This window comes from Mustela lutreola, chromosome 10 (genome assembly GCF_030435805.1).
Source record: "Mustela lutreola isolate mMusLut2 chromosome 10, mMusLut2.pri, whole genome shotgun sequence".
In the NCBI taxonomy this organism is placed as follows: domain Eukaryota; kingdom Metazoa; phylum Chordata; class Mammalia; order Carnivora; family Mustelidae; genus Mustela; species Mustela lutreola.
Window position 1 is genome coordinate 20076292 of NC_081299.1, and position 26022 is coordinate 20102313.

The 26022-nt window shown below is 47.7% G+C and overlaps 1 protein-coding gene across 1 annotated transcript in view; it reads right to left on the reverse strand.

Moving 5' to 3' along the window:
* Positions 1 to 3452: 3452 nt before the first annotated feature.
* Positions 3453 to 26022, reverse strand: part of WASF2 (WASP family member 2) — a 77116-nt gene continuing 54546 nt past the window's right edge. Inside the window, 9 exon segments of the mRNA XM_059138317.1 lie at positions 3453 to 7446; positions 8558 to 8717; positions 8719 to 9073; positions 11492 to 11647; positions 13786 to 13916; positions 14923 to 15040; positions 17154 to 17307; positions 17822 to 17956; positions 25597 to 25769. Of these exon segments, the coding sequence (XP_058994300.1) occupies positions 7289 to 7446; positions 8558 to 8717; positions 8719 to 9073; positions 11492 to 11647; positions 13786 to 13916; positions 14923 to 15040; positions 17154 to 17307; positions 17822 to 17956; positions 25597 to 25726 (1497 nt within the window). The 5' untranslated portion in view covers positions 25727 to 25769 and the 3' untranslated portion in view covers positions 3453 to 7288.

Below are 26022 nucleotides of genomic sequence, written 5' to 3' on the forward strand. Positions count from 1 at the left end.
CCCCTATGAGTCATGGGTACACAGTCACATGGAGCCTTCCCTGCACACACACTTACACACACTCAGCTGTCATGGGCATAGACGTGATTCACTCCACTTTTTTACGCAAATGCATGTGAACATTCGCACATACCCAAAAGTGCATTCATGAACAAACCCAATACGTGTGCAAGCAACATCTGACATGTGCATAAATTTACCTGCCAGATACACAGAAGCCATTTATTCATGTACATCAAAACACGCCTTGCAAGCCTGTATACCTAGGATGTCATCCTACACAGACCTATGAATATGCTCCTAAGCGTACTTGTAGGCACATATGAACATGCATTGACATGTGAGTACACACCTGTGGAGTCCAGGCATACATGCACATACCACTCACGTGTGTGGTACCTTGATGAACAGACTACTAAGTGGCCACGGAGTAGGGTGCCTCTTTAGCCTGCCTCTGGCTTTCCGTAGACTGCCAGTAGGGGTAGGGAGTGGTGGAACCCCCTGGGGTGCAAGTTGCCGATTCCCAATCTCCATCTCAACATGGAACCTGGGACCTCTGTTGGGTTCCCCTTGGCTCGACAGAAGGGCAGAACTTCTGGGGCGCCTGGCTGGCTCAGTCAGTGGAGCATGAGACTCTTGATCTTGGGGTTGTGAGTTCAAACCCCATGTTGTGTATAGAGATTACTAAACAAAACAGAACAAGACGGAAAACTTTAACAAAAAAAAAAAAAAAAAAAGGGGGGGAGTGGTGGAGCTTCTAGCTCTAGTCTCTGTTGTTCCTGTCTCTTTGGCTCTGGGCCTGAGCCCAAAGGGAGAGTTCTACTCTGTAGGCAGCTTGGGGCCCACAAGAAGAGGATTTCTCTTTCCGTTCCTGCTGCCAATTTGCTGTGTGACTTTGGGTAAGTTGCTGTGCCCCTCTGTGCCTGGTTTCCTCAACCATAAAATAGCACTTAAAAAGCTTTGTTTTGGAAATCCTCCCAGGACCAGCCTGAAGAATACATGGGGTCGTGTTTATGGATGTGCTTTACTCAGGCATGTGACTTTTGGGAGAGGTGTCCCAAGATGGTGAGACTCCAGGGTGGAGGGTCACATGCATCGCGGTCAACTTAACTCTTTATCGAATAGGTGAGGAAGCTGAGGCCCAGAGAGGGAGCAGTGATGTGGGAGCTAGAAAGCCTGACCTCTGCCTTGTCGGCCGGGAGGTCCGCTTCTCTTGAAATCTGCGTATGGTGAGAGCAGGTGCGCACAATGCCCCAGGCAAGGGCGGGTGGCTGCCTGCCTAGGGTGTGGGGGGTGGTCTATGCAGGCCTCCTGCCAACACTGTACTGAGAATTCTACCATGAGAGATTCTTCTGGCTGTGAAAGCCTTTTTCCTTCTTTCCTTCCTTCCTTCTTTCTTTTTTTGTTCTGTCCTCCAGCTTCAGACCTCCCACTAGACACCGTCATCTCCTGGGGCTGAGGGACCATGAAGAGCGCCTGAAACTGCTCCCAGCCTCATTATGGAGAAGGGAACTAGCTGACAACCACCCAGAGCAGAACTCACGGGAGAAGCTGCCAGGTTGCCCTGGCCACGGGGCGGCCAGGAGGGGGCAGTGAGGAACTGGCGGCGGCAGCGCGAAGGGAGGGGTGACCCCTGAGGACCGCGCGAGGCTGGCCTGCGATTATGTGTTCCTGTAACTGTGTGCTGATCTGTGTCCTTGTTTGCACAAGGGCAGGGCTCTAGGTGCGGTGTGTGCACATGTCCCTGGGCCTGGGATCTCAAGTGTGCCCGCTCACGTGTGGTGTCACCTTGTGTGTGTCTGCATGTCTTTGTGCCTGAACGTGCAATTTTCACAGGGGAGGGGGGGACGGGCGCACGCGCGGGTCCTGAGCGCGGTGTGCCTGAACCCGAACCTAGGGACCCCGAACCCGCAGAAAGCCCGAACCCGCACCTAGGGACCCACTGTGTTCCCCGGCAGTTCAGGGTGCGAGATACTTCCAACTCTCACCGTCTAGGATAGTTGGGCCCTCAGTCCGACCCACTTGACTTTGGAGCAGGAGCAAAAACAACAGGTACCTGTAAACTTGGGCACCAGAGGGTGGGGCAGACCAGAACAGAAAACCCTAGCTTGCCGCTTAGGACGCTAAAGACCAGGACTCTGGTCTGGGGGAGAATCCGAAAGTTGTTTCAGTTGCATGGTGGACAGAGCGTGATCTCTGGCTTGAGAAGAGACTCAGGTTTGAAGTGTGCCTCCAGCTGCACGATCTCAGGCAGCTCAACCTCTGAACTTGTTTTTCTCATGTGTGCCATGAGACCCTTGCCTCGTAAGGTTGAGATAAAGTGTGTGCAGTCTTGGGCAGGTAGTAGGCTCTCAGCAAATGCTCATTCTTCTCAGGATTAGCCCTGCGAGGTGAAGCATGAGGTGAAGCATGGGGTCACGGCTCCCAAGTGGAGGAGCTGGAATTTAAGCTGGGGCCGCCTGCTTCCCAGAACCACATTCCTCCCCTCCCTCCAATTCCCCAGCAAGGGCGGCTCCCGACACCACCATTTTGTCTTCTCCCAGGGCGGGCGTCTGGCTGCCTGTCAGTCACAGGCCTCGGGAAGCCAAGTGCTGACTAAACACAGGCCAGTGCAGGAGGGTGGAGCGAGGGGCTCCGCCGGGGCGAGCTGGCTCCTGCGCCCCCTCCCCTGCACCCCCACCTCCAGCGATGAGCTCAGAGCGGCTGGCGCAGCAACTGCTGACAATTCAAAACTTCTGCCCCCTCTCCTGGGACGACGGGGACTCTCTCTCCCTGAAGAGCAGGCGTGACCAGTGGAGTCACCAACCTTGCTCCCCGCCCCTCTCCCGGGGCCACCCCAATAGGTCCGCTGAGCCCGGAACTGGAACTGGGTGTCTGCCCATAAATTACCCCCAGGGACTGTCACCCGCAGCAGCTGTGCTCGGAACAACCGTTGCTTCCTGGGTAGGTCATTTTTTCGGGTCAGAATAGAAACTCAGCCCCTTTGCCTTCCCAGGCAGGAGAGGGGGTGTACAGCAGCCTAAAAACTTTTTATCGGATTCCGCTGAAAATCATTCTATTTAAGGTAAGTTGCTTGGGTCTGAGAGGCAGACAAGATGCCGGCCAGATGTTGGGAGGCAACATCAGCATTCCGCCAGTGCTCCTCTTCTGCCTGATGCAAGTGGCCAATAGCTACTCTCCCTTGGCCCCAACACACAGCCCTTGCTGGCTGAAGGCCGGGGATCTGGGCTTCTAGGTCCCCCAACCTTCTATACCAAAATGGTTTCCGGCCTTCATCTCCACCTCCCACACAGGGTACACCATCCACACCCCAAGGGCTCCTGCTCCTTGAGCCTCCCCCCACCCCCAACCAGACCTCCCTCCAGAGCTCTGGCCACCACCTGTGGCTATTAATGTTGTCCCCTTCCAACACTTTTCCCCTTAGAGACAGACACACACATGCCAGACGTGGCTGAGTAGCTACAAAGATTTATCAAATTATTTAAAATGTTGGCATTTACATATATGCATGTATAACATAAAATCGTTACTTGGAATCCTCAGGTCACCGGGTGCTAATGTGGTCCACACATGGGCCTGGCAGGGAAACAAAGGAGACCAGGCTTGGAGCCACAGGGCTTTAAAAAACTGGACATCCTCCTAGGGGTCTAAGAGGAGTAGGGTGAAGAAGAAGGGGTCACCTCAGGGATTTGGTTTAATCCTACCCTCATGGGAGAGGGACGCACTTCCAGACTGTATCCCTACTACACAGATGCCCACTCCCTGAAATCGACGTGGCAACCACACCTAGAATCCACTGGAATAGGTCCTTATAAATATATTCATATCAGAGAAAACAAGGCACTTTGGGAACATAACAGCTCACGCTTCTACATGTACATCATTCTAGACAGGAAGTAAAAATTGGTTAGTTTCTCAAGTGAGTTAACTGAGTCAAGTTAATACAGTAACAGAATTGTTCCCTAGCCCTCACTGAGGCACAGAATGAGGCGTATCTCCTAGTGACACCTGGTCCCAGGTCTGCTGGACCCCAGGAGAGCTCAAAGCCTGAAGCCCCCAAGAGGCCTGACATCTCTCCTGAGCAAAAGCCCCTCACCCTGGGGCACCGGCCCCCTCCCCAGGCCCGGAGGTCAGGTGAGGGGGACTGCGGAGGGAGGCAGGCTGAGAGCAAAGCTGGGACACGGTGGGAATGCTTAAGCAGGGTCACCAAAGCCACAGAGACCTCAATCTGTCCAAGCTGGCGCTGCAGAGCCGGAGGACCGGCGCCACGGGAAGAGATTTCACATTAGCCCTGACAACACCGCCTCGGCTCTGCGGTGACATTGGCCAGGGTCGTTTCTGAGGGCGCTTGAGCTTCCGCTGGAGGCAAGCTGGAGCTTGGGCCAGCTGCTCTGAGCCTCCGAGGGATCGCACAGCCTGCCCCCTCCCTGTGACCGCTCCTTTGGAATGTAGTCCTCTCACAACCATGGCAAAGCCACAAGTCACTTCTGACACTGCCGATGGAAGCTGGGTCCCTGGGCCACAGGAATGGGGGCAGGTCTCCGGGGCTGGGCAGACTGGGGAAGGGAGGTGGCTCCTTGCCTTCAGCGCTTAAGAGTCCTCAGGAGCCACTGCTGCACACACTCCCCAGCTTCGGCCCAGTTTAAGTATCACTAAACTTTGCATTCTACAATTACAGGATTCTAAAGACACACAATTACCTGCATAAGGTCCTTTATCATCTTAAAGGGCTCTGGGTTTAAGGAAGTGGGGTTTTTTTTGTTTTGTTTTTTGGTACACATATGCATAAATAGAGCCCAGAGGGCCTCTCGGCTGACTGGGTCCCCAGCCCCCCCCCCCCCCCCCCCCCCCCCGGGTAAGGAGGCTGCACGAGGCCGGCTGCTACAAAGCTGAGCTTGGCTGCATAGATTTTAATGAGAGCGTCAGGCAGAGCTGTGCTGTTGCTCTCCGGGACTTGCAGATCATTACCAAACCAGCTGTAGGATGAGAACACAGCACATCGAAACCCTAGGAGGTCACTGAGCTAATGATCTAATCCTACCTTCCGCAGGCAGTGCCCCCCCCTTCTGCCCCCAGCCCTTTCCAGGGCGAACTGTGTCCATTCCAGAAGCCATGCCAACACCGCCCCCTTCAAGGTCAGAGCAGAATGATAAGAGAGTGGCTCTGGCTCCCCCTTTTCTGGAACAGAGGGGGATGGGAGTAATTTAGTCAAAGCCCTTAGGCCCAAACCCTGGCCTGGCCAGGCCCCAGGACTCCTGTTTGGGAGAACCACTGCCCTCCACCTGCCTCTCCAGCCACCGCTGGGCTGCAGCCAGGGACACCTTCAACAGCCATTTTAGGGTTCTGAAGAAAGCACCTTCAGCTTCCAATGTGTCAGGCGGGAGCACACACAGCCTGGACTGCTCAGCACCAGAGCATGAGGCCAGCCCTGTGCCAGACACATGATGTGAGGAGGGGGAGGAGGGTCCACTCGGCAGCAGCCCCAGCAGGAGGGCACGAGGGCCCCTAAAGGCTTGGCCCCCCGTGCTGGGAGTTCACAGAGAGGAGGCAGGGGGGAGCAGCCAGCCCGGGCACAGCGGTAGTAGCCATGATTACACGCACTCCTCAAGCCGGAGGGCTTTATGAGGGCTTTGGCAATTACTACAACCATTTGCTGTGCTGGGTAGAGACAGATCCTGTTTCTCTTTGTTTCAGGGCTCTGAAAGCCAGAGAAGCCAGGAGAAGCCGGTTTCAGAGGCTACACAATAGTTAGGGCAGAAGAGAAGAAACCTCACTGTTGGCCAAAGCTGACCAGTTTTTTTCTGAATAATAGCACCTGTGTATTAGCTCTGGGAAGAGGGGGAGCGTGGGAGGGAACATCACTGCACGCGCTGAGGTGGGAGCTGGAAACGACAGCCAGAGCCCCTCTGCCTTTCAGCCCTCCTCACGGCTGCCAGGCCCCCCTAGGCAGCTACCTGCGGCAGCCATGAGCCCGAGGGACTGAAGTTTCTACAGCTGGCAGAACCTATGCTTGAACTGGGGAAATAAAAGGGGGACAAATTGCAGAGGAATTGAAAACAGCACCTGTCAAAGCTGTGTATCCCCTTCCTTCTCTCACTACCTCTGGTCCCCCAGAAGGGTAGCTCCCAAGGTCATGTGGTTCAGTGGTGATAGTAAAGGGGGAGCAGAGAATTGTAAGACAGGCTACAGGCTCTGAGCAGCACGGATAGGCCTGGCACCGGCTCTGAGCTCTCCTACTGGACTCCCACCTACGGTGAGGTCTGGAGTAGCACAGAGCCAAGACTGTTCTGCCTAGATTCTATCAAGTGCTCACTATTTGGTCCCAGAAGGCAGAGGTGACTTGGAATCGGGAATTCTGGGCTCTAGAGTTCTGTCACTATCCAAAGTATGACCCAAAGCAAGTCATTTCCCATTTCTACATTTCAGCGTCATTAAGGGCGTAGGATTCCAAGGAGTTCCACCAATTCTGCAGTCCTGAGTCTCTAAGCTTGGCTCCTGACAGTCAGCAGAGGTCAGATCCCTGCGCATTGGGGCTAGTTTGGTCATGGGTATTAGAAGTTTGAACTGGGCCATGGTAGCTAGAGCACCTGGTAGCGAGGGAGGGCCATTTAAGGGACACCTGAACACCATACTCTGGAGAAAGGGCTTGGGAAGGAGGCAACAAACTCAGCCTTCACAAAGGCACCATTTCTGGGCAAAGGGGAAGACACTCCTTAGGGCCTCATGGCTTCTAGAATAAAGGGCGTCCAGACATAGACATGGCTTAGCAAAGGGAAGCTCATCTTGCTGACCAGGGCAGAAGGTGTGGCAGTCTGGCTGCTCGGGCATGTGGCCTGCTCAGCCCTCTTGGTGCGCAGGAAAGGGGCTGCAAGGATAGGGGCTGCCCCTAAAGGGGCAGGCTTTAGGACCAGAAGATGGCTGGTATTATTTGAAGGGTAAGAATTTTGGAAGGAGACCACAGTTGAACATGGCTCCCAAGGGAAGTTATTAACTCCAATCTAAACCCAATCGAAGGGATCTGCTTTGGAGTATTTCCTTCTCTCAATATGCAACAGTTACTTGAAGAGGGAAGATCTCAGCTACTGAATCTGGGGACCTCTATGGGGAAATGGGAAAATATATGTTGATTTGGAGGAAGCACTCGGATATATCTTTGGTTGCGTCAGGGAAGACTTTGGCCCCTTGAAATTCTTTTTCCTCCCTTTCCCCCTGCATTAGACTGCTGGGATATGCATCAAAGAAAGCAGCAGGAGGAAAGAAAGAAGAGGTGGGTAGCAGGCAGAAAGAGTTAATCCGACCAGTCATCCTCATCAAATTCAGAGGAATCATCTTCCGAATCGCTATACTCCACGGCAATTCGACGGGACAAGATGGTGGCTACGTCGTTGCCCACAACATCACGCTTCTCTTGTTCTTGCTGCTCCTCAACCCTGCGCAGCTGGAAGCCTGATGTGTGTGTGAGAGAGAGAGAGAGAGAGAGAGAGAGAGGTTTAGAAGGTGAGTCAATCTCAAAAGGTCTCAGAATCCACACAGGCCTGAGGAAGGGGGAGTGACTAGGGGTGGACGGAGTCAGGGGAACAGGTCAGGGGAAGAAAGATACTCTGAGAAAGCAAAAAGGGAAAGGGGGAAGCAAGGAAAGAAAGAAAGGTGAGGGTTTATCCAATTCTGGCCCCAGTGCTATAGGCGTGTCAAAAAGGAAGCCTGCCATTCTTTCCATTTCCACACTGGCAGGCTGGTGAGGATGGCACTTCCCACGAGGGTCTAGGTGGGGAGTGGTCACCGAACTGTACCCACCGGGCACGCAGTCTGCCCGGCTGATTACCGCTGAGCTCAGCTGCCCCAACTCCTCTCCCCCAGACAATCCTTTAGTTCTAAGAAGGCTCACAAAGAGCAGAAACGACTCTAACCCACTGGGACCAGACCTAACCTCTGACAGAAAGAGAATAAATGCTCCCCAACAGTGAGATGATGAGGGAGAGCAGGAAGGTGGGAAAGAAGGAAGGGAAGGAGACAGAGCAGGAAGGGGACAGGAGAAAAAGGCCGAGGAGGACAGGGTGAGAAAAGAGAAGAGAGAAGGGAGGACGGAGATGAAAGGCACAGAAGTGGAGGACAGGGCATGACTGAGTGTGGCCAGAGAAGTACCTTCTAGGGTAGTGATGCTTGGTTTTCTCTGAGGCACAAAATGAATGCAAACACAGGCAAAACATCTCTTGTCAATGAGGTCAAAGACCCAAGTTAAGTATCCCTAACTTTACTTACTTACTTATTATTTAAAGTAACCACTGCACCCAAGGTGGGGCTCAAACTCATGACCCCAAGATCAAGAGTCACTAGCTCTTCTGAAGCCAAGAATCCTTTACTTTAAACTAAGGTGGAAAGAAATCTACATTTTTTATATTTTTAGAGTTAAGCCTTTCTTTAGGGTGAGCTGAGGCCTGAGGTCCGTCCCTATCTGTCCCCACCCAAGGGCATGGAACCCCTAGCCCAATCTCCAACCAGTCATCCTGGCTGCAGAAAGACAGGGCCTCAAGGTCCTGGACCCAGCACTGGGAATTACCTTGACGTATGGCTGAAAGTAAGTCGCTGCGGGCATCACTCACAGGAGGCAAGGATGACTTAGGCTTGGTGGCGTCAGAAAGTGGTGGTGGTGCAACAGACGGGTTTTCTGCACCACTGGAAGGGAAAGGAGGGGGCCCCGGAGGAGGAGGAGGGGGGGGGAGGGGGAGGTGCACCTCCTCCTGGTTGGGGCAAGGGAGGTGGTGGCAGAGTTGGGTAGTCAGCTGTGGGCGGTGGGGGAGGAGGTGGAGGGGCAGCAAAATCGGGGTGAGGTGGGAAAGATGAGGGTGAAGGTGGTGGTGGGGTCCCTGGAAGCCCAAATCCTCCGGGCGGTGGCGGGGGTGGAACGCCCATCATTGGAGGAGGCGGCGGAGGGGCAGGCGGTGGAGCAAACCCGGGTTTGGAGCCAGGTGGAGAGCCCAGAGGAGGAGCTGGTGGTGGGTGGCTTGGGCTGACCACACTGGATCTTTTGGGTCCAGCTAAGCCAGGCCCTCTTTGGTTGCTGTCTGCTGGGCAGCTGAAAGGACAAAGAAGAGACCCACCATCACTCTCAGCATGCCAATACCCATCTCTAAGAAAGCTTATCTATGAAAATAGGTTCATTTTCGTTGACTGCTATCATTTCATTTTCACTCAAACAGAAAACACCTGAGAATGGTCAGAACAGACCAACAATCAATGAGTCTTGTAACGCAATGAGCTTCTTCTCATCAGCAGGGGGATTAAGCAGAAATTGAGAAAAGCTATTTGAAAGAAGTTTAGACTGGGATTCCTCTATCAGGTAAGGGTTGGCCAAGGTCATCACCTAGGTCCCCCTCAAACCTTCTAGCTTCCTTCCAAGGGAAGACACCTTCTTGAACCCTCCTCTAGGACAGTCAGTTTAATTGTGGAACCAGGACCAAGAAGGCGTGCAGGGCTCTGCTCAGCAGTGAGCCTGCTTCCTCCTCTCTCTCTGCTTGCCTCTCTGCCTTCCTGTGATCTGTGTCTGTCAAATAAATAAATAAATAAATAAATAAATAAATAAATAAAATCTTAAAAAAAAAAAAAAATCTTTAAAAATCTTTAAAAAAAAAAAAAAAAAAATCCAAATGTCACCCACCCACTGGGCTCTAGTCCTCAGGCTATTACCATTCACCAGATCTCGTGAGGGCAGGAAACCCAAGCTAAGCTGACCAAACCTGAACAGGTCACAGATTGACATAAATGCACCTCCAGTGTTCATGAGGAAAGTCCTGAGAAGGGATGAAGATCCGAGGGTCAGCAGAGATGGGAAATAAATGTGCCACCAGACTGTGCCTGGGCTAAGAGACAACTAAGGAGTACCGCTCCCGGGTCAGATAGGCTTGGCTGCAGCTGTAAGGTCTCAGACCATGTGTGAGGCTGAAAGGTTTCTTTTTCCACCGTTGTGCCTACCCTCCACTAATAGCTACTCCTCAGAAAAAAGCATCCATCTTGGAACCTTCCACAGACCTTCAAGCCTTAGCTGCACCTGACAGGGCCGCCAGCCAAAAGCACTCTGGGAGGAATGCTGTCAAGAGTCACCAAGAATGAGGCCGGGTTAGGGGAGGAGTTCCAGCACTGCTCTAGGTGTCCGGCTGAGGGGTCTTCAACATATCTCATCTCAGATTAAACAGTGTCCACGGAGAACAGTGCACCTTTCAAAGCTCGCATTTGTCAGGCATCAGAAAGGGAAAAGTAACTGTAAGCAAACACTGAAATCTGAACACTCCTCAGACAGACCCCTTCCCAGCCATATTCTAACTCTTCCCCTGTACATCTCTGCCAAACATCAGTACGGACAAAGTCGAAGTTTCACCTCCCCTTTTCCTTTGTTTCATTCTTTCTGGCAGTGAACTGAACCAGAACACAGTAGAAAGGTGACTGATTGCTAAGTTCCTCGATAACTGGGCAAGGTGTCTGTTAAATATTTTAAGGATCGCAGACGATATACCACTTTATTCCATGCTGAGTTAAAGCTAAGAAAGAACAAGAGGTAAGCTGGTAATCTCTATCTGCTCCAGTAATTGTTAAGAATATGGGCTCTCAGGGCACCTGGGTGGCTCAGTGGCTTAAGCCTCTGCCTTTGGCCCAGGTCATGATCTTAGGGTCCTGGGATTGAGCCCCACATCGGGCTCTCTGCTCAGCAGGGAGCCTGCTACCCTCCTCCCCCTCTGCCTGCCTGCCTGTCAAATAATAAATAAAATCTTCAAAAAAAAAAAAGAATACAGGCTCTCTCGAGACACGTAGGTGGCTTAGTAGGTTAAGCATCTGCCTTTGGATCAGGTCACGATCGCAGGGTCCTGGAATCGAGACCTGCATCAGGCTCCTTGCTTGGCAGGGAGCCTATTTGCTTCTCTCTCTGCCTACTCTGTTGCTCACTCTCACTCTCTCTGACAAATAAATAAAATCTTACAAAAAAAAAAAAAAAAAAAGTTTTAAAAAAGAAAGAATACGGGCTCTGCAGGCAGAATGACCTGCTTTCCAATCAAGGCCCTGTCTCTGACTGGCTGTGTGACCTTAGGTGAATTCATTGACCTCTTTGTGCCTCACCATTTACTCATCTGTAAAATGGGTACCTATCTCAGGAGTGCTGTTGTGAGGATGAAGCAATATATACAGTGTTTGGCATAATGCCTGGCACCTCACAGACAATTAATAAAATGTTAATTATTTCTATTATCTAGACAGACCTGCTTCAAGTTATTTTACTGGTCCTGCCCTGAATTTGGAACAATTACTTTGTTGGGTTTTTCCCCTTAAGACTTTTTTTTTTTTTAAAGTAATCTCTACACCCAACACGGGGCTTGAACTCACAACCCTGAGATCAAGAGTTGCATGCTGCACTGACTGAGCCAGCCAGGCGGCCTGAGGTACACTTATTTTGTTCTTGAGTATGTAACCACCCAGAGTAGACAGGAGAGAGAGCACCATTTACCTGAATTCTGCTGGTGGGGGAGGCAAGCTGTCCTCAGAGAAGGAAGGAGAAGGTGGAGAAGTGGAGTCTGACAGCGGTGGTGGTGGGTAGCTGTTTGCGTCCACATTTTCAACAGAGCCAATACTGCCGTTCTGGTACACCAAGGTGGGTGGATACCTGACAATGAACCCAATGCCAAAACTGTCATTTAAAGAGTGTGAGTGGTACTCTTTTTTTTTTTAAGAGACCCTACAAAAATGCATTTGATACAAAAGCTTTTAGGAGGAAAGAAATAAGAATATTCCCACATATTTTCTGCTATTCTGAAACCTTATTTTAGGACTAAATTCAGGATTAAAATTTAGTACTGAATTCTATTGTTAAGTCTCTCCCGGCTATTCCTGCTGGATTCAGAGGAATGGGATTCAACATGGATAATCAAAACCATGCTGCTCCTTTCCCAGTGCTGGCTGGCCTTGTCAAACGCAGCAGTTTTTTAAAATTCTCTCCCAAATGTTAAGAGCAGCCTATACGCAAAATCCCAAAGTCTGTCTTGTGGCAAAGGGCAAAGCTGAGCCCCAAGGCTAGTGAGCTGCAAACACGTGACTGGCAACAGCCTGGTGTGGAGGTCAGCAAGCCTCTGGAGTACTCAAAGGCCAAGGAGGCATTTGATTGCAAAACCAAGCTAAGGACAAATGCAAGTTGCTGTGTGGGAGCTAGACTCGGTCTCTCTACCAGGTCTCTTATCCAGTATGAGGAGCTGCCAACTTAAGGAGGGTACTAGGGCCTGTGCCTCACGCAAACCTGTCGCTCAGAGCACTGGGCCTTGGGTGAACAACAAACCTCCAAATGACACGAATACAACAAACAGCAGCCAGCAAAAGATGGTTGGATCTGCTCCATCTCCCCCTTCTCTCCACTACTGCTGGGTTCTAAAGAACTCATCTCAAACAGACCCCGGAGAGAAGAGAGCTGGAGGGAACTAACGAGTCAAATGATGCTCTGATGCAGAAAATCCCCAAGGCCTGGAGCCCTGCAGGCTTGGTACATCTCTTTATAGGTTCACCAACAAGCACATCCAGGAAGACCAGCCGCGTGGCCCAATCCCAAACTTCTCGGACAACAGGAAAATGGGAGGCAAAGTCCTCATTTTCACTAGTCTCATTCCACACACACAAACACAACAAAAACCAAATGCATAATAGCTAGCATTCTGAACATGCAAGTTTCTGGCCTTACAGTCACAGAACCTAGGACAAGGCCTGTCTGAACAGGATGGGGCCACAGAACAAATGGCCCCTTTTACTGGGAGGTGAATGTAATGATGGTACCCTCAGGTCTGATTTCCCTGTAGAGAGAAAGGTTTATTTTTTTCTCTCACCATCTTCATCACTCTTTAAAACAAATCTCTTAATCCAAGAAGAACTAGTGTCAGAAATGTCAAGATTTTTAAAAGTCAAGATTTTCATGGTAGAGTTATTCCTAAAAGCAAGAACAACTCAACTCTTTCCTTTTATCATTCCTAGACACCCGGCATGGGCTGGCACGGTTCTCTGACAGCCAGGATGCAATGTATTTAGAGAAAAAACCAGGGCAACATTCATGCCAAGCAGTCGTGGTGACTTGGCTTTGAATGTCACACAGGTCGGACACCAGGATAAGCATCAAACCAAGCTCAAAACCATTTTTTCCCCCTTTTAAATCTCCAGTGTGATTTGGTATTGGGAAATGGGTCAGACTGACATCTACTGTTTCCCGATGGAGATATATAGCCTCAATACTGGCCAAGCGACCTTTCCCACACTATCTCTGAGGTCTGCTTTCAGTCCCTTGGCTAGCCTCTCTCCCGAGACTGACAAAGGCTGACTGAAAAGTTGCTTCGGTGATGTGCACAAATTCTCTACCGGACCCTTTCCAGTCCTGTGAAATGCCCAGCTCTTAGGCATGACCTTCAAATCAATGCTCTGGAGGCAAAGGGCTCCCAAGACCACTTTTCTTTTCTTTCCAGTCTTTCCTTTGGGGCCCACAGACATACTAGCGTCTGGCAGAGCAAGGGCATTAGAAGTTGTGGGCCTTCTTTTCCGAACTACTACAGTTATCTCATTTAAAACTGCTGAGTCTCTTGATTTATTCAGCAAATTTTTATCACCAGATGGATGCATGTTAAGGTAGCTGATTAACAGTGATATTGATCTTAGCCACACAGCCAGACTTCAGGGGAGTGTGAAAGGTGCCACACCAGAGCTGCCAGGCTGTTACCCCCATGGCCCCAGGCCCTTCAGAAAGGCTACCAATAATACAAAAGCATTACCTACCCAGAAGGCCCCAGCTTTTCTTTAGATTCCACAAACTCCTGTCCCATCTTCATCTTCTCCCACTCTTCCTTCCGTGTCTTGATTTTACGTGGATTTACATTCCCTCTATTTGGATTATCTTTCTTTTCTTTCTATAATGAAAAGAAACAGAAAAACCTTTGTAAAACATTATTCCAAAGTCCTTCATTAAAATTCCATCCACCTTCAGGGATGCACACCCAAGAGACGACGTGCCTCGACAACACACAGTAACTAGAGAATTTATAGAATTACCCGTTTTGGAGTGACCCAGAGGTCATCTAGTCCAAACCACCTCCCAAGGTCAAACACATTCACTCAGTTCAACACTCAGACACCTCTACAGATGGGAAACTCACTACCTTTCTGGGTAACTCATTCATGTTTCTGAGCAGCTCTAATTGTTAGCAAGTTAGTAAAAAGCTATTTGTTACTTGCTCTGCCACAAAGGTCAGTCACTGTCTCTGGGACAAATATAAGGAAACAGTTAACAAAACAAAATCAAACAACCAATGAGGAGTTCCTCAGCCTGTTCAGCTGCACTCGCCCCTGGTGCTCTCTTGGGCCTCCCGGCAGCCATGCTAATGGGATTGTGACGTTGCAACTGGTTGGTCATATGCTTACACACATCACTGAAGGTCTAAGGGGAGAGGAACAGCTCCCAATATTAGGCCTATGCCCTCACCCAGCCCTACCCAATCAGTAGTGAAGGTGTTAAACCGTTCCTGTTTGTAAATCAAACACTGTGGAGCCCTGTGCTGCTCTCTGAGAAATGAGCTGCAAAACTGGCGGGGAAGGGACTAGCCTAGCTTGAGTGTCCAGCAGAGTCAGGTGCAAATTGCAAGAGAAATAAATGGTGAATAGAAAAGTCAATTTCTAAAACTCAGCCTGAATATACTCAATTGTTAATAGCACTAGGGGGAACAAACACATTTTTGGTGTGATTTATACTTTCATCTTGGTTGTGCTTGGAGTGGACACATTTTTTAAAGAGTTTCACCTGGCATCCAAGCAAGCAGCCACTCAGAATGATTACTTCATATAAGACTGGCTTCCTTTTTATCCCCCCTCCACAATCGTGCCTACTGATGTGTAGAACAGAGGCCCCTTTCCCCTCACCCTATGCTTTCTCTTCTCTTTCATGATATCCTTGGTGTCCTGCAGCATCTTCTCCTTCCAAAGATCAAAGAAGTACGAAGGGTCTGTGTAGAATTTGAGTGCCTCTTTCCCATCGTCCCTGGGATAGAAATGAAGACAAGTAGCTGTCAGTAGACAGATGAGCTCCCAACCAAATCCAATATTCCAAATACCTACCAGTTAGCAGTTTTTACACTGAGGAATCAAGAAGTCATTCAAATTGACTGCATATTTCCTCTTCACATCAGCATTCCAGTGCCCCCAGAATGGCACCTCTTTATTTATCTGGCTTTTTAAGAAACTTAGCCTTACTTTCAATTCCTAGTAGAGGAATTTGCATGGTCAGGGCAAGAACAGGCTAGAGCAGCAGGGATCCTGATTATTTCTAATGATCTGCATGGCTACAGACATCTCCCTGAGGATAACCTGATATCCTGGCACATCAGAGGGGATTTCTGCCATTGGTTCCCCTTCCTCCACCAATTCCCCAGAACTCTCCAGGAAGCATTAGTGGCTTCCCACCCACCTGAAGCCTGTACATGTAGGTGCAGGCACACATGTGTACATTATGTATAGATACACATATACATGAAAGTGTTTATGTATGCAGCTGTTATTGCTCTGTAAGAACAGGTCACCATAGCAATCCACCTTCCTGCTCCTGCTCCCTTCTAGAATAGCTCAGTACCCCCACCCTAGCCCCAACCACAAGAGGGCCCCAGTGAGAACAGAGGCCACCTGTTTTATGATGAGATTTAATTACCATCATTTAGTGGCTGTGACAGAAGTAACCAAGAGAGCTACTGAGTGTCCATGTAAGGGTTACCTACCAGACTTGATAGTCCTGGTTGGAATCCTGCACTTTGGCATGACTAAGTCTCTCTCTCTTTCCAGAAAGCATGCGCTAGGGGTGGACATTTATTAGAAAGGCAATTCTATTCCCTGGCCTGTCATGACACACAGAAAGCATTTCCGAATCAAACACTAATGACTTTTATATTAAATCTTGTTTTGAGTTAGCTACACCACTGCTCATTTCTGTTAGGCCAAATCCAGATAACTGAGAGGAGAATGATAAAAAGGAAAATATCATTAACTGAAAAATAAACTTCATCTTAATATCATTTGTTTATCCTATTCTATCACACAAGCCCCATGTCATATGTTACACTCCCTTCAGTATCAGGTGTACACTCCCTTCTTGCCCTGAAACCTCTCTGCCCAAATCCAACTTGATAAATAATGGAGGCTACAGAGTCAAAACTGTCCTGCTCTGCTAGCTAGCCCCTTTGAAAGCCAAGGTATAAACATAATTTTACATAATAATAACACAGGATAGACGCTATGGGATAGATGCTGTGTACTTTTATCTGTGTGAATAGCTTCCACGCTCCTATTTCCAGGCTCCCTGGATCAGGTGGGTGTCCTTGAGTTCTGCACACACACACACATCCTACTTTGCAGTATACCCATGTCTCGCAGAAGACATCTGCCTCCAGCTATCTGTAATTACTTTTTACCTGTTCCAAAGATATTTATGGATACAAGCAAGATAAATATTCACTTTCTGCCCCTGCTCAGTGGTTTTCTGCAGGATGATCATACTACAGACCCCTGGAGGGGGAGGGGCTTTAAGTTGTCTATCTCAAGTTTAGCTGCAGCAGTATAGGGCCTAGCAGAGGGCAATGTCAAAAGGATGTTCTAAACAAAGTTAAATGACACTCATTTGGAAGAACGCCAATTATTCCTTAAGCTTTGGAAGGACCCTGAGGGCCCAGAGCAGCCAGTCCACAAAGCTAACTCTACTAACACACCTAAACATCTGGTAATCTAGTGGTTTCAGAGTAAGTGGGAGCCTTGCTCGAATGCTGCCCCTGGGATGCAAGCTCTAGGACTGCTTTGTAACAAAGTCCTTTTGGTTCTGTAATAACTAAATTCCTTGGATGGAATCCAGGATGGACCTGGCTTATACCAAATTAAACTCTGCAACATGCAACGCTAGAGCAAACTTTCAATATATATTGTATTTACTATGAATTTCAGAAGCCAAACAATAATAAGTGACAAGTGTTTATATGGTAAACATTAGCTGCTGCCGCCACAAACAACTCTGGGGTTCTGGACACAATCCTCTGATGCAAACATCTTTAACTAAAATGCCAATCTAGTGCTGTTAACCACAGATCAACAAAGGGAAGAACTAGCGAAGTTACCTGTAAGGGGTCAGATTATTTAGAGGTGGAGGAGTATCACAGGTGTTATATGTTTCCAAGACAGGTACTGGGAGAGAGTTTCTGTCAAAAAGCTTCTGGTCTTGAATAGTAGAGCTTCTGAAGGCCTTCCGGGTGTTGATTCCTTGCAGTGACACTGAGAGAAGATGGAAGGCAGGAGAAAATGGACGACAGGCTATTTGAGCAAACACTGAGTCACACCAGTCTGAGAGGCCTCAGCTGCAGTTTCTTGGCTGCGGCTGTCTGCAGCCAGGTTTTTTTTCTCCCCCTCTGGGGAAGCCCCACAAGGCTGTCAGCAGCCCAGCCATTTCACGACTGAACAAAATGAGGCAACACAAAGGTTTACTATGTGGCCAGATCTAGCAGGCCTCTCCTTAGGAGGAATGAATCTTCCAAGTACTTTTATGGTAACAAAATACGATTGGGGGAGGGGGGATCTGAGCAAGAACTGGGGGAATGGGAGAAAGGGAGCATGTGGGGGTGTGGTAGAGCTAAAAAGGTTTCTTTACACCACCCCGGCTTGTGTCATTTCAAAGCAGAACTCCATAGGTCTCTGTGATTTTTTCCCCTCACTTTTTTATAAATCCGGAGAAAAAAATCTTAAGAAACTGCTCAGCAAAGCCTGCAAATGCTGAGCTCAGCTTCCTTACCTTCTTCTTCCTTGGGATCCAGCTGAGTGACTTTAACTTGTAGGCGGTCGACCCTCTCAGCAAGGGAACTTACCCGAGAGGCAAAGGTATTTGCCTGAGTAAAGAGCTCTCCAACAATGTCCTCTGCATATTTACCTGACAGAGCAAAGAAACCAAGTCACTAGAGCATAAGAATGACATAAATGATTAGAAAAACTTGCTCCTAAAGATCTTATTCCCAACCTCCCCAACAAAAACCCACCCACCTCCAGGACAGTTTGGGTTACATGCAGATGCTTGCTCTTGGAGATGGAGATGCGCCCTCCATAGCCTGAGCAGTCTGCATTTGTTCTCTAATAGTCTTCTTGGCAAACTCTGAATGGTCAAGAACTCAATGCAGGCTGAATAATATCAAAAGGTGCAATACAAAAAACTAATCCTGGAAGAGTAGACAATGTCTACACATTTGCCTATAGCCCTTCGCCCCTTGCTGCTCTGTAAAAGCACCTTGTAAAATGTTCTTGAAAACAGAATGGGAGTTACGAGGACCTTGTAGGTGTCTACAATTTACTTGAAAAATAAAAAATTACATCCTCGGGACGCCTGGGTGGCTCAGTTGGTTGAGCAGCTGCCTTCGGCTCGGGTCGTGATCCCAGCGTCCTGGGATCGAGTCCCGCATCGGGCTCCTTGCTCCAGGGAGCCTGCTTCTCCCTCTGCCTCTGCCTGCCATTCTGTCTGCCTGTGCTCGCTCTCCCCCCGCCCCCTCTGATAAATAAATAAAATCTTTAAAAAAAAAAATTACATCCTCAATGGAACCTTCGAAGTACATTCAATAACCATGATGAGTTGTGGTATCTTTGAGGGGCCTTGAATTTATCAACAACTCAAAACAGAGTTAAAACTTTTTCTAAGAGGTGAAGGTTATTTTATGTTCTGTAACCTGCAACTTTGGAAGTCTTTGCTTTAGGTTATAATCCTTCAAATCTACATCTGAGGGAACAAATGAAAAGCTGAAATTTTCAAGCCCTGCCTGAAAACCAAATATACCAGTGGTCTCTTTCCACAGTATCTTATTTTTTAGAAAAAGAAAAGAGTTCCGTACTTTCAACCCTGGAATGCAATGAGAATTTGCAGCCAAAGAAACCTACCAGCAATTTGACACTACCTCCATATTGTCATTCCAAGCCACAAAGCACATTCTTGCTAGGAATGAAAAGCCGCACACATGAATAAAAATACTGAGTTTCTTACTTGCAAGGTGAAGGTAGGCATAGGTGATGGTGCCCAACCAAAAAAACTACTGAGAACTATTTTAAGTAGGTTCTGACTTTTAGCTTCTAAACTTTGTTTGTGCTTAGTCTACACTTGAGGGGGAAAATATTAGTCAAAAGGCCAAAACTGCACCTTTATGGTGAACTGCAGCTCACCTTCCCAGTGTAACCTGGAGAGTAAGGATAAGACCAATCAACAGCATATTTTGAATTGCTGGTAAATTCAGTCAATAAGGAGTTTCTAATCAAGGAAAGAACAAGTTTTTGCATACTAAACGATCTTGTGATTTAAACAACCATGGGAAGCTCCTGGGTTCAAAGACACAAACTGGCTAACGAAGCTGAATTTCTGTTCCGCAGGCTGACAATGTTATCTGATCCCTGTCCATAATACAGCTAAGTTCCTATAAAAACCACACTGCATCGTGTTCATTCAGGTAATGGAAAACTGTGATTGGAAAGCTAAAGCAGATAAACATACAACATTACTTATGAAAAATAAACCAGGCTCAAAAATATCTGTTAACCAGGGCACCTGGCTGGTTCAGTTGGTAGAGCATGTGACTTTTGATCTTGGGGTCGTGAGTCTGAGCCCACAATGGGATTACTAAGGGGAAAAACAAAATCTGTGACTAGCTATTCTGGAGGAAAAGAAAACCCCAAAGCAACCCATCCTTAAGGCACCAAGAATACCTGGGATTTCCTGCTCCTTGGTGAAGGTAGTAGTGGTAGTGTGAGTAGTGGCTGAATGTGAAAGCGATTTTCAAGATAAATCTTACCCCCAACATATAAACATGTAAACACTGAGAATGCTATCTGAAGATGGAGGGAGGTGGTGTGAAGGTTTCCCCACCTCACATCATCACATCAGGCCCACCCTGGGTCTATACATGTAAGTCTCAGCAGACTTCAATCAGAAAAATCTGGAGTTAATCTCAGTTCTTTCTATTTATACCTACATACTCTTCAGCAAGTTACAATGTCTCAGCCTCAATTTCCTCATCTGTATCAACCTTACCAAACTGTCATAGGATTAAATGGGCTAAAAAATGTTAGGTTGTTAAAATGAAACTGCCCAACCACATCAGATGACTTTCAAGACTATGAATTATTTAGGGCGCCTGGGTGGCTCAGTGGGTTAAAGACTCTGCTTTCGGCTCAGGTCATGATCCCAGGGTCCTGGGATCGAGTCCCGCATCGGGCTCTCTGCTCAGCGGGGAGCCTGCTTCCTCCTCTCTCTCTGTCTGCCTCTCTGCCTACTTGTGATCTCTGTCTGTCAAATAAATAAATCAATCTTTAAAAAAAAAAAAAAAAAAAAAAAAAAAAAAAAAAAAAAAAAAAAAAAGACTATGAATTATTTAAATATGCCATTTTACACTTACAGGAAATTTAAGATATAATTCCAGTCAGTAATATGATAGTTCCTATTCTTCAGGTACTAAATATTACCCCAATCTCTGAAAATAGGAGTGTAACACACTTATATAAGGAGAAAACTAAAAGTACCTTGGTCAGAGTTAAATTTCATTCATTCAGATTACCAAAACAGATCCACTATCACATCAGGACATTCACAATATGGTTGGTAACCATATTTTTGCAAGAGATTCCAAAGCAGTCTTCAATCCCCACCCTCCCCCCCCCCGCCCCCTGTTAGCAGAACTGTTCAAATGGAATCTTAGGCAGACATGAACAGGTTAAATCTGATTTTTACAAATATGGCACTGCTTTTGCTTGAGGTCTAAAAGTCTTGGAGTAGTCCCCCAGTGGCATGGCGCCTCTACACTCAGAAAACCCAATATCACAGCATGATTTCTTAATTTACCCAAGTGAGGATTCCATTCTACCAGGTGGTCAGGATACTGACTCAAAAGTACAGGCTGGCTGGCTGTGCCTATATTTCCTAAGATACGGCAACCTAATATGTGAAATGCCAATCTCTCTGCACTGAGGGAAAATAAAAACTCTGGATATGCTATCACGGAGCAATCCAAGACTGTGGAATTTTTAGTTTTGTGCTTTATCCATTCCATAATCAGATTGTGCCTACCAGACCAAGCACTTCTGGCGGTAGTACATGAGGCCATGAGGCCAAGGTCATGAATGTGAAGCACATATGAGCCTAATCCTGTCCCACTGTCTGCAAGATGAAATTCTAGTCATCGTTCAAGGTCTGATTCAAATCTATCTCCTCTGTGAAGCATTCCCTAACTCTCCCTATACTCCCACACCATGCACTGACTCCCCACAGGAGTATTACCTCCTTCCCTGATTCTCTATGCACCAACAGCATGGAATGGTGGCGAGAATATAGGCATGAATTATTCAACAAACATTTACTGAGCTTCTATTGGATGCCAGATACTACGCAGGATAAACACTGGGGTTTAAGAACAAACAAGACATGATTTCTGCCACCAGAGAACTTTTAATTTAGTGTAAGAGATACAGATAATTTTCAATATAATGTGGTAGGTAGTAATTACAGGCACATAATAGGAGTTCAGAGAAGCACTTAGTCCAGCCTGGAGGAGGAGGTCCTTGAGCTAGGCCTTGAAGATCAGCTACAAGGACTGTGAGGTATCTACAGGCAGGAGAAACAATAGCAAGGGCACCGCATGAGAGACTGTGGTCTATCTCAGAAGTACTACAAGTAGTTGATAATTCATTTTTTCTTCCTTCCTTTCCCCCCCCCTTTCCTCCTTTTTCATTAAAAAAAAAATTGTTTTTAAAAGATTGTAAAATCCCTGGGAGAAGATGGATTGCAAAAAAAATCACTGGAGGGCGTCTGCCTTCATCTCAGGTCATGATCTCAGGGTCCTGGGATCTAGCCCCAAGTTGGGCTCTCTGCTCGGCGGGGAGCCTGCCCCCCGCCCCGCCTACTTGTGTTCTCTGTCAAATAAATAAATAAAATCTTTAAAAAAAAGAAAAAGAAAAAGAAAAATGATTAGAAAGGAAGTCAAGTCTTGAAAAGTCTCGAATGCAAGACCAAGAAACTTATACAATCCCACAGTGAGGAACAGGGAGGACTTTTAACATTTGTACATTTATTTGTTTATTTATTTAAAAGGATCTGGAATCTTTTTTTTTTTTTTAAGATTTTGTTTATTTATTTGACAGAGAAAGACAGTGAGAGCAGGAATACAAGCAGGGGGATTGGGAAAGGGAGAAGCAGGCTTTCTCCACTGACCAGGGAGCCCGACACAAGGCTCCACCCCAGGACCCTGGGATCATGACCTGAGATGAAGGCAGATGCTTAATGACTGAGCCACCCAGGTGCCCCTGTACTCTTACTTAAAAACACTTTTTAAGGGCGCGTGGATGGCTTAGTGGCTTAAGCCTCTGCCTTCGTCTCAGGTCATGATCTCAGGATCCTGGGATCAAGTGCCACATTGGGCTCCTTCTCAGCGGGGAACCTGCTTCTCCCTCTCTCTCTGCTTGCCTCTCTTCCTACTTGTGACCTCTGTCTGTCAAATAAATAATCAAAATCTTAAAATAATAAAAACACTTTTTAGGGACACCTAGGTGGCTCAGCTGGTTAAGCCGCTGCCTTCAGCCCAGGCCGTGATTCCAGAGTCCCGGGATGGAGTCCCACACTGGGCTCCTTCTCAGCGGGGAGCCTGCTTCTCCCTCTGCCTGCAGCTCCCTGGGTGTGCGTGCAGTCTCTGACAAATAAACAAACTCTTTTAAAAAGTAAGTAAAGGGGGGGCGCCTGGGTGGCTCAGTGGGTTAAGCCGCTGCCTTCAGCTCAGGTCATGATCTCAGGGTCCTGGGATCGAGTCCCGCATCAGGCTCTCTGCTCAGCAGGGAGCCTGCTTCCTCCTCTCTCTCTGCCTGCCTCTCTGCCTACTTGTGATCTCTCTCTGTTAAATAAATATATAAATTCTTCAAATAAATAAATAAATAAATAAATAAATAGTAAGTAAAGGGGCGCCTGGGTGGCTCAGTGGGTTGGAGCCTCTGCTTTCGGCTCAGGTCATGATCCCAGGGTCCTGGAATCGAGCCCCACATCGGGCTCTCTGCTCCGTGGGGCGCCTGCTTCCTCCTCTCTCTCTGCCTGCCTCTCTGCCTACTTGTGATCTCTGTCAAATAAATAAATAAAATCATTTAAAAAAAGAAAAAAAAAAAAAAACACTTTTTAAGGGCACCTGTGTGGCTTAGTTGGGTGTTTGCTTTCAGCTCAGGTCATGATCTTAGGGTCCTGGGATGGAACCCCCACGTCAAGTTCCTTGTTCAATAGGAAGCCTGCTGCTCCCTCTCTCTCTGCTCCTCCCCTCCTCCCTGCTTGTGTTCTCTCTACTCTATCTTTAAAAAAACACCACACATACTTTTTAAATTGCAAAAGTTAACACTCTTAATTTTCAAAAATTCAAACAATTGAGAATTATAAAAGTAAAAAGTGAGATTTGTGTTTTAAGCAGACCACTCTGGTAGGGACATAGGCTTAAGAGTCACAAGATTTTTAGGTTTATAGATTTAGGAGGGTTGATCAGAGAAAGGGAAGCCAAAGGGAGGATAAGGCAATCGTTCAGGTAAAAGTCAACAGAGGTCTGAACCAGGGCAGTGTGTTGGCAGAGACAGAGAGTACAGGACAGAGCTGAGAAAGTCTTTGGAAGTCTGACTTTACCTCTTACTGGCTGCTATCTCTCTAGGCAAGTCACTCTACTTTTCTGAGCCTTTATTTCCTCACCTGAAAAATGGGAATACCACCACCTACCCTCAAAGGATCACCCAGGGGAATTACTTGACATCTATGTCAATATCCTACTAAAACTTGGTGTAAAGTAGGCAATCAACAAATATGAGTTCCCCTCTCACCCTCTCCCCGTAAGAATTATTCATTTCTGTCTCCTCTGGTAGATTATGAGCTCCTGGAAGGCGGAGACCATTTCTTATTATCGCTGTATTCCCTCAGCATCTGGCACATAAAATATGTTCAATACATATTTACTGGATGAATAAAGGGTCAGTTAGCGCCACAATGTGAGGAAATCTTGTTTCCACAGGCACAAACCAACCCTGGCCCTCAGACTGGCTTCCTCCAGACAGGAGTGGTCTGATCACAAGTGGGAGAGTGAGCAATGACATCCATCAACACTACCCTGGAAAAACACCTGAGAGAGAGCGTAACTCCTGCCGAGAGAGAGTAAGAAGCATCATTAGCTAGATGTCCTTTGTCCTATGGAGAAGGAACCAGTGTGTGATTGACTTCCACCCATTTGGCCTTCTCAGGGTGACAGAAGCAGAAATTATGCTTTTAAGAAGCAATGAAGCTCTCTGCCACCTTCACGTGCTTCCTCGTCAGCTGCACTGCTGTCAGTGTTCCTTTGTGTAAGACAGGCACTGGCAGGGTTTCATTTCTTCCTGACACCCCATCCAAGTTTCCCTAAGCCCTGGATCAAGTGAGCTAGGTAAAGGCTTAGGAATCTCAGACCCCATACATCATATGGTCACAGAACTCTGTCTCCTCAGAGCCCTGTTTTAAAGGACGGCCTGATACTATCTGGGGGAAGGCAGGCTTTCCTGATGTCCCACTGCCTTTACTAAGAGCAGTGATACGACAGGAAGGGTGAGTGTCTGAAATAATTCATACCAAGATGCCTTTGCTAAAATGGCAATTTGATGGTCATTCTTATGGGAGCTAGAGTGGCACTAGACAAATGCAGAGCCTATCCAAGTATCTGCCCTTCCCATACCTCAGCTTCAAACAAAATCAGCTTGACTCAGAGTGAAATCCAAACCCATGCATACACCCCACCCAAGGCAATCTCATTCATTCTTGCCAATTAAAAAAAAAAAAAAATCATTGAGCTGGTTTTCCCTCAGCTCCAAAACAGAATGGACTAAACCCCATCTTCCTCCTAGAGAAGAATGGCTCCAGTTACACTTTGTGTCATTGTGTGTAAATGCAGCTTGCAAAACTCCCAATACCCCAGAGACTGCAAAAGTAATTTGTACCCTGAACTTGGACCTGGGGGCTTGCAGCACAATTAAATGTCTACCAGGGTAGACAAGTCGGCTAGAATCTGAGTGTATGTTTGCTTTACTCCTCTTTGGGAAGAAAAGTTGGTGGGGAGGGGGGTGTCGGAGAGATAAAGACTACTGGCACATTTGAGGCTTCAACGAAGTCAGCTACATCGAACAGCTCGTGCAATTACAGGCACATTCCCCAACCAAGATACTGCTCTGTGAACCTCCCACTTTACACACAGAGAATTCTGCTCTGTCATTCCATCTGCAGTTTCTGCTGCAGCCCTTCCTGCTACCCTTCCCACAGATTTCTTTTGAAGCAGGTGGAGGGGGAGGTGGAGGGAACCTAAAGGGTGGCGGTAGATGAAGAAAGGGTTGAGGGGAAGAATCTGTACCAAAAAGGAACCTCTCTTTCAGGAAGGTGGGGGGGATACATTTTCACATTACCTAGGAAAGGCAGATGGGGGAGAAACAGGAACACAGGAGGAGAAGGAAACTAAATAAAGAGCACCAACGACCCCTGAGGGCAAAGCACAGGCTCTCTGCGGCACTCACTCAGGCTGCCCAGCTGTCGGATGACATTTGCCAGGGTGATGTTGGTCACGCATTCCAGCTCGCTTCTAACGCTAGGCAACGTCTGACGGCACAGGTGCCTTGGCTCGATGTTCCTCGTTACTAACGGCATGGTGGACCTGCTTCAGGCAATGCTCTGAATGATGAAAAACAACCTAGAAAAGAAATAACAGGAAAGTATTACTCAACCACAAATTCCAGGCACACTAGGGCTGTGTCAGTCCTTTTTTTTTTCCTTTTGTCTTGCTCTGATCTAAAACAGCTTTTAAAAAATTTTTTCTCCCTCATCATTTTTTTCTTTTTTAAGCCCCCACCCCGTTCCCTTCAATCTTTAAGATTTGCTATTAGAAGGCATGCTGGATACGTTTAGAAATTCTGAACTGGTGACTGCTGGCTGAGTTACACCGG